Source organism: Panthera tigris, chromosome E2 (assembly GCF_018350195.1).
Source record: "Panthera tigris isolate Pti1 chromosome E2, P.tigris_Pti1_mat1.1, whole genome shotgun sequence".
NCBI lineage: Eukaryota > Metazoa > Chordata > Mammalia > Carnivora > Felidae > Panthera > Panthera tigris.
In genome coordinates, this window is record NC_056674.1 from 1,888,599 (window position 1) to 1,908,483 (window position 19,885).

A 19,885-nucleotide genomic window follows, 5' to 3' on the forward strand; every position below is an offset into this window, starting at 1 on the left:
CTGCTTCATTGATTCACAAAATCTGAGTGAATGCTCTTACATAAAAGAGAATGATAGTTTTAGATCTTTCTTTATGCCTCACATTTTTCTTGCCTCATTGTAATTGGCTGGAACTCTGAAGAATAGTGTTCAACAGGGATAGTGCCAGAGATTTTTGTCTGCTTTTATAACTGAATTTGATCTGTGGTTTGTTAATGCTAGTTTTGTACTGGCTTTTTAAATTATTCTGATTTCATAAAGACAATGGGAAGGCTTTCTATTTCTCTTTGGTTGGTTTATGACCTGGGAATTGGCCTTTTCTTGAAGGCGATATATAAGTCCTCACCTCTAATGCTATCTGAATTCACAGCCATTTGGAGAATTAATTCTCTGACACTCTTTTTACATTTCTTCCATGTTTATTTGTCCATATATTTTTGTCTTTAAAATGTCTGCAGGTCCCTGGTATTTTGACTCTGTTCCCGTGGAGAGCTGCTTGTTCTGAAGTTCTGGAAAGGATCCTCTTCCCAAACAGGTGATTTACATACCTGAAGGTATCCTGTCACCTCTGAGAAGTTGCACTAGCGTCTTCTAGGGGACTGGAGTTTCCTCTGGGATATGAATGCCAAAGAGCAGTCTTGGGCTTCCTGCCCTTTCATCTTTGCCATTCAGGCCTGCTGGGTTTGAGAGCTCTGCCTTGTCAGGGGCAGTCTCTCTGTCCCTCTTAGCCAAGCATCACTCTAGTCGTCAGAGCCTGGATACTTGTCCTTTTCCTTCCCTGGCTTTGGAAGTCTTCTGCCTGGCAGGGTGCCATCTCATGCCCTCCCCTCTGTTGTCACCTGTCCTCAAGGAGGGCAGGGCAGACAGGGAGGCAGTGCTTGATTGCTGAGGGTCTTCCTGATGGACATGTATGTGTGTGTGTGTGTGTGTGCGCGCGCGCGCGTGTGCTGGTGCTTCAGAGGACAGCGGTGGGAGAGAGCATGGGTGGGGGTGGTGTTTGTGCGTGAGCAGAACCGAAGCCCATCACTGCAGGGGGGAAAAGGGCATGGCAGAGTTTGCTACATTTATTCCCAAATGATAAATGAAACACCTTGTTTTCTCTTTAAACATTAAAGAAAGAACTTTAATTTTAAACTTACTGGTTTTCCATTTAAAACAAAAGCATAGAATTTTTGCTGCATATTGTTTTGTTCTTCCTTGGAAGTAAAGCCAGAAGTACAAAACTGTCAGGTGAATTAATTCACCCACCCAAACCTAAATTTCTTTCCCATATTGCCTACCTTCTTGTACCATTTGTGGCTGTCCACAGAGGGAGATGGTTTAGGTAACGGGAAATGTATAGCCTTAATTGGTTATGTTAGAAAAAAGATGAAAATCAGCTTTTAAACTCAGTCTAAGAGGTTTTTGTAAAAAGAAGGGGCAGATAATAAAAAGACAACTAGGGAAATAAATGCAGCAATACAGAGGATTATCAAAGCTGGTTCTTTCCTAGAGGGGTTGATAGAAAAGTGGGCAGGTGAGGGTGGGTGACACACCAGAATGTTCTTTGGAAGCAGGGGCATAGAGGTTAATCCAGGATGTTCTCTCTCCCCAGAAACTTAGCTGTGCTTCTTCAGCCATGTGATAATGCGTGCCTACATCTAAAACTTATTTTATTTATTTATTTATTTATTTATTTATTTATTTATTTTTAAAGTTTATTTATTTTGAGAAAGAGACAGCATGAGCAGGGGAGGGGCAGAGAGAGAGAGGGAGAGAGAGAAAAAATTCCAAGAAGGCTCAATGCTGTCAGCACAGAGCACCATGCGGGGCTCAAACTCACGAAACTGTGAGATCATGACCTGAGCCGACACTAAGAGCTGGATGCTTAACCAACTGTGAGCCATCCAGATGCCCCTAAAACCAGTTTTTAAATGGGTTTATGTCTGTTAATTTCAATCTGTTCTACCATTGTTGGTACCTGACTTTGTGCCAGGCAGACACTAGAGGATACAAGTCTGGAAAAGTGAGTCTCTAATCCCTCAAGTAGAGTTTATAGTTTAGGCTGCAGAGAGGGGCAAGTTAACTGCAGCATTTAAAAATACATGTGAGGAGTGCTTGCAACACCTGAGAGATGGACAGTGCAGCTCAGGAGACCTATCGGAGGAGGTGGTGTTAGCAGAGCCCGAGGCTGGGGTTCAGGACAGGCACTTGTCAGAAGGGTGTGCGGTGCCGAGGGAAGGGGTCCTAAGCAGACCTGCAGACTCTGCCACTCTGGCCAGTAGAACTTTCCACAGTGATAGAGATGTTCAGAAATCACCAGAAATGGTAGGTTTGGCCCTCATTCCCTGTATCCCCTTTTCCATTTTTGCTGAGAACAAAAATCAACCTCCACTTTTAGTAATGCCTGGCACCTTGAGCATTGTGGGCATTGGGTTGGTAGGCCTTTTAGGTATATTAGCTTTTTTAATCTCACAGTTTTAAAAGGGTTGAGGGCTGTTGTTCCTTGGTGTAGATAAGGGGACAGACTCCAGGACGTTGAGTAGTTGCCCACAGTCATGACACCCGTTAGTAGCAGAGGTGACTCTCAAACAGGTTTGATGGTGCCCAGAGGTCATGCTTGTTACCCCTGTGGGAGGCTGTGTTTGTGTGCTGCGCATGCATCTGTGTATTGCGAGTGTGTGCATCTCTGCCCCCGTGGTTTGTTCACAAAGCGTTGTTGATGCCCGTTTAGGGCAGCCCCACACTGCTGCCTGATCCTCAACTTCTGGGACATGTGTGTATCTCCTTACGATCTACAGGTCCCTGAGTGCTGACTGTCACAGCCTGCCGCGTCTTTCCTGTTGACTCATGTTTGGTTCCTCCAGTGAAAATCTCACTTAGAAAAATGCTGCCTCCAAAGTACTTGTCTGCCACCAAACCGAAGAAGTCTTGGGCTCCAGATGTGCATGAGCTAGACAGTGACTTGACTAAGGAGCCGGATGCCACCGTAAGAGAAGGTGCAACTGACCCTGAATTCTTTCATCAGAGGTTTCGGAATTTCCTCTACGTGGAATTTGTTGGGCCTCGGAAGACACTGTTTAAACTCCGAAACCTCTGCCTCGATTGGCTGCAGCCAGAGACTCGCACCAAGGAGGAGATTATCGAGCTCTTGGTCCTTGAGCAGTACCTGACCATCCTTCCAGAAAAGATCAAGCCTTGGGTGCGGGCAAAAAAGCCCGAGAACTGTGAGAAGCTAGTCACTCTGCTGGAAAATTACAAGGAGATGTATGAACCAGGAGGTGAGGCACGGTGGAGGCTGTCGGGGAGCCCTGATCTCTCTGGGGTTCACAGCCGCAGCACCACTGGTAGTCGAGGCCAGGTCACTGTCTTCGTGGGGTGCCAGCCTGTCATAGGATATGCAGTGACACACCCCTAGCCCCTCTCTACTACCCACAGGATGCCGGTTGCACCCCCTCCCCAGCTGTGACAGCCAGACGTGATGTTACCACCTGTCCCCGGGGAGTAGAGTGCCCCAGTTAAGAACGGCCGCCTTAAGGTGGTGTGGGTAGGAAAGGCACACCTCAGTGAGGGCCTCTGTGAGGAACTGACAAGCCTCTGTGCACCTCACAACCCTGGCCTGGGCTCCTTTTCATGACACGAAGGGTGTGTTACCCCAGAGAGCTGTGCGTGGCTGCTATGTGGAGAGGAGGTGAGGGCGGTCGCAGCCACGTAGCCTGCCCAGGCGTGGTAGGAAGCTGAGGAATGTGGGGATCAGATCGCTCCAGCTTCCCGGGGAGGCAGGGGGTTGCACGGTTGGGGCAAGGGCAGACTCCACTCGGGGGAGCTATTTTGAGAACACAGGCGAGAGGTGATAGAGCATTAAGTCAGTGTCTGGTGTCCTCTCAGATGACAACAACAGTGACCTGCGCAGCGAAGACAGCATGAGCCGGAAGGGAGCAGAGTCCCCACCGCCACGTTCTGCGTCATCATTCTGCAGTGAGTAACTGTGTCAAGTCACGCCATTGGGGCAGACTTGGGCCCAGCTTCCCCGGCTACCAGCTCCGCCCATTGCCCAGAAGTGCATGGTGGGCCTGGCACCATCAGTGGAGACAGCGGTGCAGATCTGAGGGGAAGGGCAGTTGATGATGGAATGAGACATTTTTATATCCAAGCAGACACCAGTGTCTGGTGTGAAATACAATTTTTTTTTTAAATAATGAGAAAGTATTTGAAGCTGTTTGAAATTGGCCCAGGAGGGGCAGAGTTCATCACTACTTTGCCTCTAAAACCTGTTTTAAGGTCCTTCAAGAACTTGTAAAAAGGAAGCTTGCTTTTGGGAGGGCATGTGTTTTGTCTCTTTGGAGCAGGGTCATGTGCACATTGAGACTGGCGGGCGGGTCTGAAGTCATGGTCCAGAGTGTGGGGCTGATGGTGTGGCAGCCAGCAAACAACAGAAGTGTCTGCAGGGGCCGGCCTCTAAACCACGCTGTGGCGCTTGCTTTGCCGTCCGTGGCACTTGGGCAAAGCCTCCAGAAGTGGTGTTCTGGGTCCAGGGTAATCAAAAGAGCCCAGGTCGTGCATGGGAGTCTGGAGACCTCAGTGTGGGATCCATCTCCTCAAGGGAGGAGGGGGATTAGGGCCCCCATCCTGCGTGGCCCAGAACCGTGTTAACTCCTCCATGTCTGGCTTTCTCAGGTGACCGGGACCGGGACTGGGACCAGGAGTGGGACCGGGAGCGAGACCGGGACTGGGATCTGGACTGGGACCGGGACCGGGAGCGGAGAGGCAGGAGCAGAGACCTGGGGTCTCGGGACCGCTGGCCATACCCCAGGAACCCCAGAGGCAGTATGTCCCATGCTCGGACTTCCCTGGTGGGCGTGCAGGGCCACACCACACCCTGTCCCTCTGTGACGCCTTGTCTCTTCCCAGGACTTCCTCAACGGGACCTTTCCCTTCCTCTGATGGAGAAAACAACTTTTGCGACAGAAAGAGAACGCAAACGTAGGGATTCTGTGATGGATTATGAGTCAAGATCCCAGGTATGCTTAGGTCTCCTCTCTTTCTGGAAAGGCCATCTTCATTTCATGGCAGAGAGGCCTTTCTTTCCCAGGAGGGTATGCTCATCCACCCTTAGAATCCCACCTGGGTGCGCAGAGGGGCACTTCTGCCCTGCATGGAGCCCAGGCCTGTCCGCAGAGGTGGCAAGTGGCTGGGGTGACTCCTGCCTACTTTCTGACTGACCCACATTGTCAGAGGGGCACTTTGCCATCCCACACCTGTGGCATGTGGTACGTCGGTCATGTCAGTGGTTCCCTATGGAGCCAGGGAAGCAGAACCACTGCAGGGGTCTCTCTGGCCCACTGCAGGGAACCAGGGAGGCTGTACATCCACACGGCACACAGGCAAGAGAGAGCGAAGGCTCTGGAGCCAGCGAGGGCTGGGTGTGAGGCCCAGCTCTGCCACCTGCTAGGTGTGCAGCCTTGGACCATTTGCCTGACTAAGCTGAGCCTCAGTTTCCTCATTTGAAGAATGGATGCAGTGATTGGGTCAGCGGGCTGCTGTGAGGAGTGAGTGTGATTCATGTGTATCCAAGAAGGGCTTAATGTGATGCCTGGCATGCGGTCGGCACCGCCTGCGTGTCGGCAGTTCTGGCAGTAGTTTTAGGAGGCGGTGTGCTGGGGAGATCGGTGGAGGGGAAAAGGCCTTGGGATCTGGGCTGACCTGTATGGAGTAGGGTCACTCGTGACCCAGCATTCTGAAGGGGAGCCGCAGCGTGGAAAGGGCTTTGAGAGGAAGGGGAGCCGAGTGCGAGGAGCCTGCATCTCCTTTTAGCACTAAGGACCTCGCCCAGGTCAGGGAGTGCCATGGTGTCTGAGGTTGTCTGGGTCCCCACGTGCCCTGGAAACTTCAAGCCTTAACGACAGAGTGGAATTCAGCAGTCCCCCAAATAAGCCTTCGTGGGATACCGTGTGATGCTCGTTCCGCAGAGCTCTGGGAAGGAAAAATTGAGCGCTGGGAAGCAGTTGTCCCAGTGGTTTGGATTTGGATCTGAAAGGAAGCATCTTGAAGGCAGTAACCCTTGACTTCTGAAGGCCAGGTGAAGGTAGGGTCAGGAGGTCTCCGGCGAAGGCCCGGGGACAGGAGCCAGACAGAAAACCAGACAGGCCGGAACCCCGAGGGCAAAATTGCTGAGTCGGCCACAAGGTGGGGTTGGGCCTGGCCACGAGGGTCTTGTGTCCTGCAGCCGAGCAGAGGGCTCAGGTCGGTCCCCAGTGCACTCCTGCAGTGGCACTCAGAAGTTGGCATCAGCCGATGGAAGGCTTCGGATCCCACCCTGAAATCTCTGTCACTGGTCCCCTGTCTGGGAGATAAGCAAGGAATGCAGGGGTGTATGAGAGGGAGGAATCGGCAGTGTCCAGATGTTGGAAGCAGAGCACCCCAAAGCAGCAGTTACAGGGGAAGGGATGCGGAGGAAGGCGGGTAGGGTCGGAGGCGACTGTCCCTCCAGCCCAGATGTCCTTGTCCCTTGTGCCAGGGAAACTAAGTTTGTGACACACTTAGTTTGCTACTAATTTTGTTATCTTATTTGAAGAAACCAAATTGGCCACAATTTTAGGAATCTAGACAAAAATACTAAACAGACTCACTCTTAAGCTTGATTTTTGACAACGGAAAGGCTCTGTGATACGCCCTTACCTCCGAGAATGTGGTGCGGTGTGCATGCACGGCTTGCAAGCCCTGCTCCGTTCCCACTTGTCTGTAGAGGGATGAGCGATACGAGCCGTTATTTAGGGGGTGTTGAAACAGTCATGAAATAAAGATGAGAGGAGGTTGCTAATTGGCTTTTGTCTTGCTTTGCTCTTTAAATGCCTTTCCTCGACCCCAGTGAGGGTTGGCTCCTGGTCAGTGTAGGCCGAGAGTCTAGCCGCAGCGGGTCACTCCTAACCCGGCGTGCCGGGCTGGCGGCAGGCAGACGAATGGTATCGTGAAGCACCCAGAGGAGGAAGTCCTCATCCTCTTTTAGCGCCGCATGTAACTCTCTGAGCTGCTTGCTCTCCGGGTGTCACCCATTCGAGTGGAACTCGGTGGGCGCTCCTGCAAGTTGAGGTGCCGTTTTGGCTGCAGATACTAAGTGACGAGCCACTATAGGGACGCCCACTTATGGAGATTAACTTTACCTTAAATAAAGCATTGTTTTTCTTTCATAGAACAGCGTAGTTCAAAATTCAGTGTGCTCTTATTTTACTCAGGCAGACGGAAAGAAGAGTGTGAAAAATAACCCTTCCGTTTTGCCTTTGCCCATGGGGTCTCTCAGCACTGGGGACGGTGACCTTTCTGACTCCCTGAGCCTCCCAAGTTCTTGACCTCCTCTGCTCTCTCTGCTAACGCCCCAGGTCAGGAGCCCTGGTTTCCTTCCTCTCACTACGGATGTCCTGTGTCCCTGCTGGCGTAGCAGAATACGCCAGTGCTGGGACTCAGGACATACTGTCGCAAACCTGAGCCTAGTGGAGCTTTGGCTCTTGAGCTTGCCACCGGACAGGGGCTGGGCAACCAGCAAAAATGATGCCAGTTTGCTCTATAGGGTGCCTGTCCCGAGTTTTAGAGCCTCCTGAGCTTCTGTAGCCTGTGCGTCGTTCTAGGCCTTCCCAGCCCAGACTCAGAAAGAATTCTAGTTTTGAAACTCTGCTCGGTTTTGGTTGTGGCTTTGCTTTTCATCACTAGATGTTGGGAGTTGCATCAATGAGGCCTTCCTCTAAATCCCAGCGTATGTGCTGGTTTATCTTGTCATGCGTGCCCTCTTGTTTCCGCATTTCACACGGCTGTGTCCGTGCCACTTCCCAGCAAGGAGCTGTAATAAATTCAATATCAAAATGTCTTTACATAGTAGTTTAGTAATTTACATTTTTTTTACGTAATTCTTCTTGATGTTTGAACAACACGTCCCATTGCAGAAAACCCTCACCCGTAATATCGCAAGGTGGGTTGATGCTGACTCTCCCATTTTACAGATGAAGAACCTGAGGCTTAGAAAGATTTCTGTTCCCAAGGTTGCATGGCTCAGAAATGGTACAGTCCTCCTTTGGTCCTTGAGTTTTCCCTGGTTCCAAAACCTGTGGGCTTCCCACGGTGCTATGTCCATCCTTACGTCCATCTCCAGGCCTCAGTGCCGTCCGTGGTCCCTGGGACAACACTTCCCTGAGACTGCTGATGTCCTAGGGCATCAATAAGAAAAGGTACTGTGAGGTCCTGCATAGGAGACTCTTCCGAGTAATTCAGGGACTTGTAAAATGACTTTTAGAGACGTGTTCAGCAGGTGGGAAAGTCAGCTATAAAATGAAGGCATTCAGTGCTTCAGGTTCCATCGGGGTTATTTGGGACATCTCCACACCTGGAAGAGCACAGCGTGTACCCATGTTGTGCAGTGAAGGTGAACACAGGACACAGTGGGACCGCGGAGGGAGGCTTAAGTCCCACCTCCTGACCAGACGTCCGCTGAAACACGTTTTCCGTCCCTGCACATGCCACGCGTAGTCCATGTTTGGCCTGTTGAAGCTCTCACACCACCGCCCCCTTTCTCTGTGTCAGAGTCTTCCCACTTAAGGCCCCACTGAAGTTCCTCTACCAAACCCATTTAGCACTGATTATCTGTACCCCACTTTATTGTTTATTGTTCTCTAATTGTTTCATGAGTCTTTTCTCTCCAACCAAATTATAAGCTGCATGAGGGCAAGGAATGTGTGTCATACGTCTTTTGGATCTTCCTCACAGTCTAGCACCAAGGTAGGTACGCAGTAGGTCCGTAGTAAAACTCGCCCTGGATCACTCAGAACCCCAGACGCTGTGCGCACTTTCTACATATCTGTGTGTGTAGCGCCCGTATTGCCAGCATTCTTCTCTCTTGGGCACCCATGGAAGGACTCCATCGAGAGGTCTGTGTTTGGTATTTTAGGATGCCGTGTCATACCAGGACGTTGTGAACCTGACCGAGGACAGGAAGCCTCAGAACCCGATTCAGGACAACATGGAAAACTACAGGAAGCTGCTCTCTCTGGGTAAGCAGAGAGACCCAGTTACTGGAGCTTTTTGTCACCTGACTCTTAAAGCTGTAGGACATTAGACTCCATGTTAATATGTTTGGATTTTAAGGGTGATAAGAAGCCTTTGGAATATTTTAAGCAGAGAAATAAATGATGAGATGTGTTTTTGAGAAATCATTCTGGCTTTGGGTATATTGAGTGTATTGTACAAGGTCATGGAGAATGGGGAGATGGCTCTTGCCACAAGAGTTGGTACTTTTTCTAGAGAGGTGGCAGTGAGGATTTTTAAATACCTACTTAGAATGGGATCCTGAGTTCCAGTTTGGACCTCCCTTGAAGTTGGCTAGCATAGTGGGCAGTTGGCTGGCACTGAGGGGAGAGAGCTTTGCAAGGCAATGGAGCCTCAAGGAGCTCTGGTGTTAGGGGATCAGCTGAGGAAAAGAGTCAAGAAAGAGGAAGAGAATCATGGAAGCCAGTGAAAAAGAGGTGCGTCAGGATTTAAGTGTTCATTACAGGCAGGTGAAGACTGAAAAAGGTGCACTGAATTTCAGGACATGTAGTGGTCTCTGTGCAGATTTCTAGGTGGAATCAGGAGAATTAGTTAAAATTCAGGTAATAAGTCATACAGAGAAAGATACCATATGTTTTGACTCTTATGTGGATCCTGAGAAACTTAATAGAAGACCATGGTGGAGGGGAAGGAAGAAAAAAAGTTAGGGAGGGAGCCAAACCATAAGAGACCCTTAAAAACTGAGAATAAACTGAGGGTTGATGGGGGGTGGGAGGGAGGGGAAAATGGGTGATGGGCATTGAGGAGAGCACCTGTTGGGATGAGCACTGGGTATTGTATGGAAACCAATTTGACAACAAACTTCATATTAAAAAATAAAATTCAGGCTAGAATGGGCTGAGGAGTGGACAGTAAGGACATGGGACTGCACATAGAAGACACTCCAGGAGTTGGGCGTGGGCCACCTCCTGTTTAGTGGTTCCTAGGAAGGTAGGCACCATCTTACGGTGATGAGTCTTGTGCCCAGCTTGAGCATAAGCTGTCATATCATTCTTGTGAACAGGGGTTCAGCTTGCGGAAGACGACGGCCACTCCCACATGACACAGGGCCATTCATCGAGGTCAAAGAGAAGTGCCTACCCAAGCACCAGTCGAGGTAAGCACGAGGCAGGTTGTACCTAGTGGCCATTTGAGTTAATGAGATGGGAGCCGTACATACATATTGGTAGACCTGTTACATTTTATATTCACACCATCACCACAGAAGTCTCAGTGTTACAGGTACAGGAATTAGGGAGTATTTACACTTGGGGTTTCTTTTCAGGTCTAAAATCTATGCCTGAAACCAAAAAGTCAACCCATCGGCGGGGAATTTGTGAAGATGAATCTTCCCACGGGGTGATCATGGAAAAATTCATCAAGGACGTTTCGCGCAACTCCAAATCAGGACGGGCAAGGGAATCTAACGATCGGTCCCAGAGGTTCCCCAGAAGGCCAGACAATGATTGGAAGGAAGCTTCGTTCAACAAGAGGGAGTCGGTGATTCAGGAGAGGGGCTATGAAGGGAATGGCTTTGGGGGAGGCTTTAATTTTAACTCGAGTCTTGTTTCCAAAAAGAGAGTTCTTGAAAGAAAAAGGCGCTATCAGTTTGACACAGATGGGAAGGGTTCAGCTCACGAGCAGAAGGGCTATGCAAGGAAGAGACCTTTTGAATGTAGTGAAATGAGAAAAGCCATGAGCATGAGCAGCCTTAGCGCCCCCTCCTTCACTGAGTCGCAGCCACTTGATTTTGGGGCAATGCCCTATGTGTGTGATGAATGTGGGAGGTCTTTCAGTGTGATTTCCGAATTTGTCGAACATCAGATCATGCATACTAGAGAGAATCTCTATGAGTATGGTGAATCGTTTATTCATAGTGTGGCTGTCAGTGAGGTTCAGAAAAGTCAGGCTGGAGGGAAGCGCTTTGAATGTAAGGAGTGTGGGGAAACCTTTAATAAGAGTGCCGCGCTTGCCGAACATCGGAAAATTCATGCTAGAGAGCATCTTGCAGAATGTAATGATGAGGAGTATGAGGAGCCATTCATGCCTAGCCCAACCTTCAGTGAGCTCCAGAAAATATATGGGAAAGATAAATTCTATGAATGTAAGGTGTGTAAGGAAACCTTCCTTCATAGCTCCGCCCTAATTGACCACCAGAAAATCCATGGTAGAGATGACAAAGATAATGAGCGTGGGGAAGGCTTTAAACCCAGCCCACCCCCCAGTGATCTTCCGAAAACGTATGGTAAAGAGAAAATGTATGAATGCAAGGTGTGTGGGGAGACCTTCCATCACAGCTCATCCCTGAAAGAACACCAGAAGATCCATACTAGAGGAAACCTCTTTGAAAGTAAGGGTAAAGTGTGTGAGGAAACATTTATTCCTGGTCAGTCCCTTAAAAGGCGTCAGAAGACGTACCCAAAAGAGAAGCTGTATGACTTTACAGATGGTGGGGATGCCTTTAGGCAAAGCTCAGACCTCAGTGAGCATCAGAAAATTCATTCTCGAAAGAACCTCTTCGAAGGCAGGGGGTACGAGAAGTCTGTCATTCATAGCGTGCCCTTCACCGAATCCCAGAAGAGTCATACTATAACAAGACCACCTGAAGATGATGAGGACCAGAAGGCGTTCACCGTCAGCTCTAACCCTGATGACAACCAGAAGGTTCCTCCTCAAGAAAACGTCTATGAGAGGAAACCATACGAGAGGTCTGTTATTCATAGCTTAGCCTTTGCTAAGGCTGAGAAGAGTCACAGTGCAGTGGGGCCCAACAAACCAAAAGTGATTGCGGAGTCTCCCATTCAAAGCTCAGGTGTTACCGAACATCAGAAAGCCCACGCTGGAGAGAATACCTCCGAAGGAAAGAAATACGAGAGGTCTGTTATCCATAGTGTAGCTGCTTTCAAACCTCCCAAAAGTTGCAATGGAAATGAAGTCGTTGAATGTGAAGAGAAGGGAGAATCCTCCACTTCTGTTTCAGACCGTCATGATAAGCAACAGAAAACTCCTGCCAGAGAGAACCCTAATGAAGGGGGTAAGAATAACAACTACAAGGACTCTGTCATACAAAGTGTATCCCATATGGAATCTCAGAAAAGTCCAACTAGTCAGGGATCCAGTGAACTTAAGAAGGATGGCGAATCATCTACTCCCACCTCAAATGTCCGTGAACATCAGAAGGCTCGTTCGAAGAAGAAAAACATTGAGCGTAGGAACTACGAGACCTCTGTAATTCACTCCCTACGTTTTGGTGACCATCAAACATTTCGCCCTAGAGAGAAATTCTATGAATGTCCGGAGTGTGGAGAATCTTTTGTTCGTAGCTACGACCTCACTGAGCATCTGAAGATTCACGATAGAAAGAAGCCCTCTGGAAGTAAAAACTACGAACGTTCTGTAATTCGCAGCTTAGTCTCTACTGATCCTCAGACGAGTTACGCTGAGCAGCAACCACAGACAAGTTATGCTGGACACTCATCACAGATGAGGTACTCTGACCAAGCAGCACAAACGAGTTACGCCAAACACCCAGTGCAGGCGAGTTACTCTGGAATGCACATGAGTTACGCTGTACAGCCAGCGCACATGAGTTACACACAGCAAGCAGCACAGACGAGCTACATGGTGCCACCGACACAGATCAGTTACGACGAGGAGCAAGCGCAGACAAGTTACGCTGAACAGCAAGTGCGCAACAGATGCAGGGAGTGTGGGGAATGCTTTGCCACCGTCGGAGACCTTGGTGCACATCAGAAAATCTACGCCCGAGAAGAATTCCATGGTCGGAAGCTCTTTGGAGACACTGTTATTCAGGGCATAGGCCTTGAAGGGCCTCGGCCGGAAGAGCCTCGGCAGAATGAGCCAGATGAGCAGGACGAGCAGGACGAGCCTGAAGATGCCATCTATGGCTGTAAGGACTGTGGGCTAGGCTTTGCAGATCGCGCAGACCTTAGGGATCATCAGAAAGTTCATGGCAGAGAGTATCTCATCGATAGTCGCGAGTACACCCATTCTGTAATCCACACCCATTCTGTCAGTGAGTATCAGAAAGATTACATCGGAGAGCAGCTCTATGAATGCCCGGCATGTGGGGAATCCTTCGTTCATAGCTCATTCCTTTTTGAGCATCAGAAAATCCACGAGCAAGATCAATTTTATGGCCAAAGAAGGTATGATGAGCCTTTTGTGCAGCCCCTGGTCATCAACCCACGGAGGCCTCGTGCCCCACAGAAGAGTCCCACTGCAGGAACATCCCTTCAGTGCCACGTGTGCGGACAAGACTTCATTCATGGCTCTGTCCTCGGTGAGCATATGAGAATTCACACCAGAGAGGATTTACCGGAACAGGGCCAGAGAAGTGAAGATGCAGTGAGTCCAGGCTTAGCCCTTACTGAGTTTCAGAGAAGTCAAACCGAAGAGAAACACTATGAATGTAAAACATGTGGAGAAACCTTCCTCAGTCAGTCAGACCTTAGAGAGCACATGAGAATTCATGAGAAAGACGAGCCCTATGATTATGGGGCCTCTTTTGTTCACACTTCATTTCTTACTGAGCCCCCCAAAAGAGATTCACCATTCTATGAATGCAAGGACTGTGGGAAGTCCTTTATTCATAACACCGTTCTCACCAAGCATCAGAAGCTTCATCTTGAAGAAGAGGAAGAAGAAGGAGCCCAGGAGGTGGAAGCCAATGTCCTTGTTCCACGAGAAGTGCTGCGGATCCAGGGGTCAAACGTAGAGGCTGCCGAGCCCGAGGTGGAGGCTGCCGAGCCCGAGGTGGAGGCTGCCGAGCCCAATGTGGAGGCTGCCGAGCCCAATGGAGAGGCCGAGGGACCAGATGGGGAGGCTGCAGAGCCAGATGGGGAAGCCGAACAGCCCAACGGAGAGGCCGAACAGCCCAATGGAGATGCTGATGAACCAGACGGGGCAGGGATCGAAGACCCAGAGGAAAGAGCTGAAGAGCCAGAGGGAGATGCCGATGAGCCAGACGGGGCAGGGATCGAAGACCCAGAAGAAGAAGGCGAAGATCAAGAGATTCAGGTTGAAGAGCCATACTACGACTGCAGGGAATGCGGAGAAACCTTTGCTTCCAACTCTGCCTATGGTGAGCACCTGAAAACCCATGCCAGGGTGATAATATTTGAGCCTGGAAATGTCTATGGGGAAAGCTCCCGCTACACTGAACATGCCAGCACCAGCACCAGCGACAACGACAGGGCCGATGACAAGTATTTCAAGTGTGATGTCTGTGGGCAGCTTTTCAGTGATCGCCTGTCCCTCGCTAGACACCAGAATACTCATACCGGCTGAGAACATAAGTATAAAGGTTAGGAAACCTTCACTTAGAACTTGACCCTTACTAAACCAGAGACTTCAGACCAATCCATAACAATGTCAGAAGAAACTTACCTTGGCACGTACACACCTGACTTTTAACATCAGACAACTCAGACTAAAAAGAAACCAAAGGTGGAAACTGCTTTGGTCTCAGCTCTCCCCCATCTAGCTCTGCCCCATCCAGCTGTCTCCCATCCAGCACCAGTGTGTGCATATGGGAAAGCTGTAGCACGTACCTTGCATCTGAGTGACCTTATTGAGGGAAAACCCCAGGGGTTTTTGAGACTACAGAAATCGCCCCAGTCAACTGTAAATGACATTTCTGTAACCTATATATAATGCTCCCTGCAGTGTATATAAAATAGCATATCGTAGCAAAACAGTAATCACATATCTTTGGATTTAATATGATATACAGTTACAGTTTACTGTGCAGAGGTACCTTACCTGGTACTCGGATTTTTTTTTTTTTTTTTTTTTTGGAGGAGGAAGAGAGCAACAAATTAGAATATATTTCTAAGCATCTTAGATTCTGAGAAAGACTTCTTGTGCATTATTTGGACCCCATTGGTATCGTTTCGAGTAATTGTGTGTCATTCCTTACTCTTAAGTATTCCTGTAAAAGTGTAAGCATGAAAGGTAAAATGTCTTTTATTCTTTGCTGTTTGAAAAGAGAAGTGTTTTGAACTTCCTTTTCAGCCATTTCGTCTACACCAACACTTTGGAACCTAATGCTGTGTAAGCCTTTACAATATGTAGATTGGCCTTTTGTGACCCAAAGTGGTTGGTTGCCACATTGTACCTTGCAGTGGTTCTCATGCTAAAATATTACAAGTTTTGTTTTTTTTTTTTTAACCAACCTGATGTGTGTTTGATAATGAATTTACAAAAACTGAAGCTTTTCCCTATAAATCCTACGTTTTTGCCTTTAAAGAGTGGGTTGCAACCATCACTAGATCACAGTAGTGCCTACTGATGGTTGAGAACCAGAGGGAGAGACTTTTGTGTTGTAAATAAGGATGCAGGCTAACTACTTCCATCACTTCCTGTGTGCGCTTCCTGCCTTAAGTGACAAGTAGCATCGTGGCTTCAGTAGTGTGAACTGCCACAAGTCAGTCTGCACCCTGGGTGCCCAGGAGCTAGTATCCTTAGAGCTTTCTATCGCTTACCTGATTTCTTGTCTTCACCTGTCTGACCCTCCTCCCCCATGTCTAACTTAAATTTTAAAAATCAAAAAAAAAAACAAAAAACAACAAAAAACAACAACAAAAAAAGCTTTCTTTACAGTCAACTTAAGCTTAACATGGACTCAGGTTCCCCAGCAGCCTTAATTTGTTTCCTTACCATCTGTTCCTCCCTCTTGCAGCCCTTCTAAGTATCTCCGAGCTATCTATCCACTAGTGTCACGTTTGTCGGATCACCTCAGTTTTCCATTTAATCACAAATTGACCTCATAGCTTGAGGTTTCCTGTGTCCTGTTCTGTGGACCACCTGTACTCCTTTTGCTTCCCCTCCCCTTGCATAATGACTATTAAATTTTTTGGCTTTGAGTTGGCTGGAAAAAAAAAAAATTAAAAAAAAAAAAAAACCTTAGAAAGTGGATCTGTAGATTAAGTGAGCAAAAGACAACAGCAGATAATTTGAGCAAGCAAAATTAACCTATGTGCTGGGGGAACGTGTCTAAATCTTCCTCTCCTAGATCCGCGTGGTTAGGGCTTGGGGAATGTGTGTCAGAGCTGCAGGGAATGCCAAAGTTGAGGAAGGCTGTAGGGTTGAGAGCACGAAGCAGAAATGAGGAAGCCAAAGAAGGAAGTCCTAATACATCGCCAGATCTAGGAGGGTGGGGAAGCAGACAGAAGGAAAAATGGGAAGCAGGGCTGGGAAGCCCAGGTTGGTGGGAATGAATTGAGCAGGATGTCCTGGGCAGTGAAGAAGGGGCCTTTTTGGTATAGGTGAGGGCCAGCTGCATAGAAGGACCTGAGGTTGGAATGGACAGCCAAGAAAACAGGAGAATCGAGGCCCCGCAGCACAGGAGGGGGACCCTTTAGATGGGAACCAGCGTTGATGTTATCAGGGTGAACTCGGGTTGATCGCTGTTGGCAGTATTAGTTGGTAGAACCTTTTCAGAAAACAACTTGCCAAATGACAGGGTGTCCATTCCAATCTCATGTTAGTGAAAAATTAGGAATGACATAAATGCCAAAACAATAGGACGATTACGTGAAGGTATTCATGGACTGTATGCAGCTGCTTAAAAATGATAATCAAGAGTTATGTAGCAACGTGGAAATATATTTACGGAATATTAAGTGGAAAAAGCAGGACACAGAATTATATTTATACTACAATTATAACTGATTAAAAATGTATGCTTATAGTCAAAAGCTGTTGTGTTGTTGTTGTCGTAGGCTAATAGTTGAGCATTATTTTCTTAAATTCTTTGAATGTTCTTTATAGTAGTGTTACTAAAAAGTTTATAATCACGTTTCCATTGTGAACATAATTTGAACACATCATCAGACACTTGGAAAATACAGAAAAGTGGAGGAAAAAAAAAATCCATATTCCAACCTTCCAAAGACAGATACACACTCTTCAACATCTTGTTTATTCTTGTTTCTGTGCACAGGTTTATGATTATAACTGTGTCAAAACGTGTATTCAGAATAGCTGTTATGTTACCTTTGTGGAATTATGGTTAAACACTTTCATCTTAATGTTTTCAAATGTTCCTTATGATAGTGTTCTTATAACAAAGTTTATTATGTTTGTTTCCATTACAAGCATAATACATACCCAGAGGAAAATTTGGAAAATATAGTAAATTAGAAAAGAGGAAAAAGTCACCCATATTCCCAACACCCAACAACTACTGTTAACATCTTGATCTATTTCCTCCATCTTGTTTTAGTGCACAAGCTTGTGATTATAACAGTGTTAAATATGTATGCATAAAGTCTAAAATGAAAAAAATACTGAAAATAATTAAAATAGTGTTGTCATTGTGGGATTATGGTTAAATATTTTGTCTCAAATTCCTTGAATGACCTTTGGTGTTTTGGTATTAAATCTTGTGTATGTATTTCTCCATTACAAATATAATACATACTCATAGCAAACTTTGGAAAATTCAGTAAAACTAGAAGGAAAGTAATTCACCCATATTCCCAACACCCAGCAACAGTTGCTGTTAACATCTCGGTCTGTGCACCAGTCTATGATAATTAGGGTGTTAATGATAGGTATACATAGAGTCAAAGATGGGAAGAAATATGGAAAACAATTAAATAGTTGTGTGGTCGTTGTGGGATTATGGTGAAATATTTTGTCTTGGTTTCCTCGAATGGTCTCTATCATAGTGTTTTGGTAATCCACCTTTATTACATATATACCATTATAAACACTGTATGTGTTCATTATAGAAACTTTGAAGTTACAGAAATGTAGAAGAGAAACTCACCCATATTTTCACCATCCAAAGACTGTGGTTAACATCTTGATATATTTTCTTCATCTTGTTTCTGTGCACAGGTTTTTGGTTTGTTAATATGGTTGTGGTTGTTCTATCTATCTGTAATAGTGTCAACAATAAAAATAAAGTTAAAAATAAGATATTGGTCAGTCTCCTCTTTTGTCCATTTTACGTGTTTGGGGTTGGTAAATATAGTCTTTTGTTATGACCAGAAGTCCAAAAGCTCAGTGCCTCCTTAGGCCCTTAAGTTTGGCTTACAAATCTTACTCCATTTTTAAGTATTGCATATCTCAACAATTCCTTTTAAGAGTACATGATTATGCATTAAAAATTTTTTTTCTATGTTTTTATTTTATTTTTGAGAGCGAGAGAGAGAGAGAGCAGGGGAGGGACAGAGAGAGATGGAGACAGAATCTCAAGCAGGCTCCAGGCTCAGTTGTCAGCGCAGAGCCTGATGTGGGGCTTGAACTCACCGACCACAAGATCATGACCTGAGCTGAAGTCGGACGCCCAACTGACTGAGCCACCCAGGCATCCCTTTGAGTCCATATTTTTAACTGCACTTATATATATTCCAGTACGTTTTTTAACTTGATAACCACAACTATATTTCAGTTACTTGAGTTAGCATTTTTAATTTTTAATCTCAAATAGATTCTCTCAAACAAAAAACCCACAAACAAGAGTGATCCCTTAACATAAAAAGGTTAATATCATGGTTTAGAATCTCTTTAAAGTGTCTATTTTCAACTCTTCCTTGAGGTTAAAAGTTTTCAGGGGAGTCACTTCCCTTATTTTAACCTGACTTTACTACCCAAAACATCTCACGCATTTGGTAGGGGGTCATTCCCCAGTGAATTGGGAGTTTTTTGTTTTTTTGTTTTTGGTTTTTTTAATATAATTTATTGTCAAATTGGTTTCCGTACAACACCCAGTGCTCATCCCAACAAGTGCCCTCCTCCCTGCTCATCACCCACTTTCCCCTCTCCCCCAACTCCCATCAGCCCTCAGTTCTCAGTCCTTAGAAGTCTCTTACGGTTTGCCTCTCTCCTTCTCTGTAACTTTTTTTCCCCCTTCCCCTCCCCCATGGTCTTCTGTTAAGTTTCTCAAGATCTACATATGAGTGAAAACATACCGTATCGGCCTTTCTCTGCCTGACTTACTTCACTTAGCATAATACCCTCCGGTTCCATCCACGTTGCTGCAAATGGCCAGATTTCATTTTTTCTCATTGCCAGGTAGTATTCCATTATATATACAAACCACATCTTTATCCATTCATCAGTTGGTGGACATTTAGGCTCTTTCCATAATTTGGCTATTGTTGAAAGTGCTGCTGTAAACATTGGGGTACAAGTTCCCCTGTGCATCAGCACTCCTGTATCCCTTGGGTAAATTCCTAGCAGTGCTATTGCTGGGTCATAGGGTAGATCTATTTTTAATTTTTTGAGGAACCTTGTTAATTCCACCATGACCAGAGATTTTTGGCCAGGTTGCTGACTATATCACTGCTGGCTACAATGGTGGTGTGCATTATGCCCAATTTGGAATTGCTGTCCCTGACTCCACGACACAAAAATGGTTAAATACTTGACTCCTTCTAATCTGCAGGTCACATCATTGGATTCTACTGTTAGATATAAAAATACAGTTTTCATTTAATTCTAACTGTAGAATTTGACAGTGGCAGAATCCCTGGTGATTTCGTATTATTAGAAACTTTTATTTATATTAAAATGAAATCCCACTGAACTATGGTTATCTCTTGTGATGTCTAACCCCTTGGTCACAGCATTGATGGCCTTTCTATGTGAGGGGTCAGTGTAGTTCAGGGTGAGAGGGTCAGTTCTCTTTAAGATTGATTTCCTGAGGAGTATATTACAAAAGGGAGTAGAGGAAGGTAATTAAGTGAAGGTCATTTGGGCTTGCCTGACCAGCATTTACACTCTTTAGGAATCCCTCCGCTGCATGTCAGTTGTAGAAGTAACCACACCCAGGCGCCATGTTTATTCCATGAAATTTGACTCCCCCCACCCCCCACCCACACAC

General features: G+C 46.6%; 1 protein-coding gene across 12 annotated transcripts in view; it reads left to right on the forward strand.

The window, feature by feature from the left end:
• The window catches only part of PEG3 (paternally expressed 3), a 51,978-nt gene extending 34,004 nt beyond the window's left edge, over positions 1-17,974 (forward strand). For all 12 annotated transcript variants that reach the window (XM_042970634.1, XM_042970630.1, XM_042970635.1 and 9 more), the window contains 8 exons: positions 438-514; positions 2,760-3,239; positions 3,847-3,936; positions 4,636-4,785; positions 4,870-4,979; positions 8,891-8,993; positions 10,052-10,144; positions 10,313-17,974. In XM_042970634.1, the coding sequence (XP_042826568.1) occupies positions 2,846-3,239; positions 3,847-3,936; positions 4,636-4,785; positions 4,870-4,979; positions 8,891-8,993; positions 10,052-10,144; positions 10,313-14,337 (4,965 nt within the window). In that variant the 5' untranslated portion in view covers positions 438-514; positions 2,760-2,845 and the 3' untranslated portion in view covers positions 14,338-17,974. The remainder of the gene's footprint in view (positions 1-437; positions 515-2,759; positions 3,240-3,846; positions 3,937-4,635; positions 4,786-4,869; positions 4,980-8,890; positions 8,994-10,051; positions 10,145-10,312) is intronic.
• Positions 17,975-19,885: the final 1,911 nt, after the last annotated feature.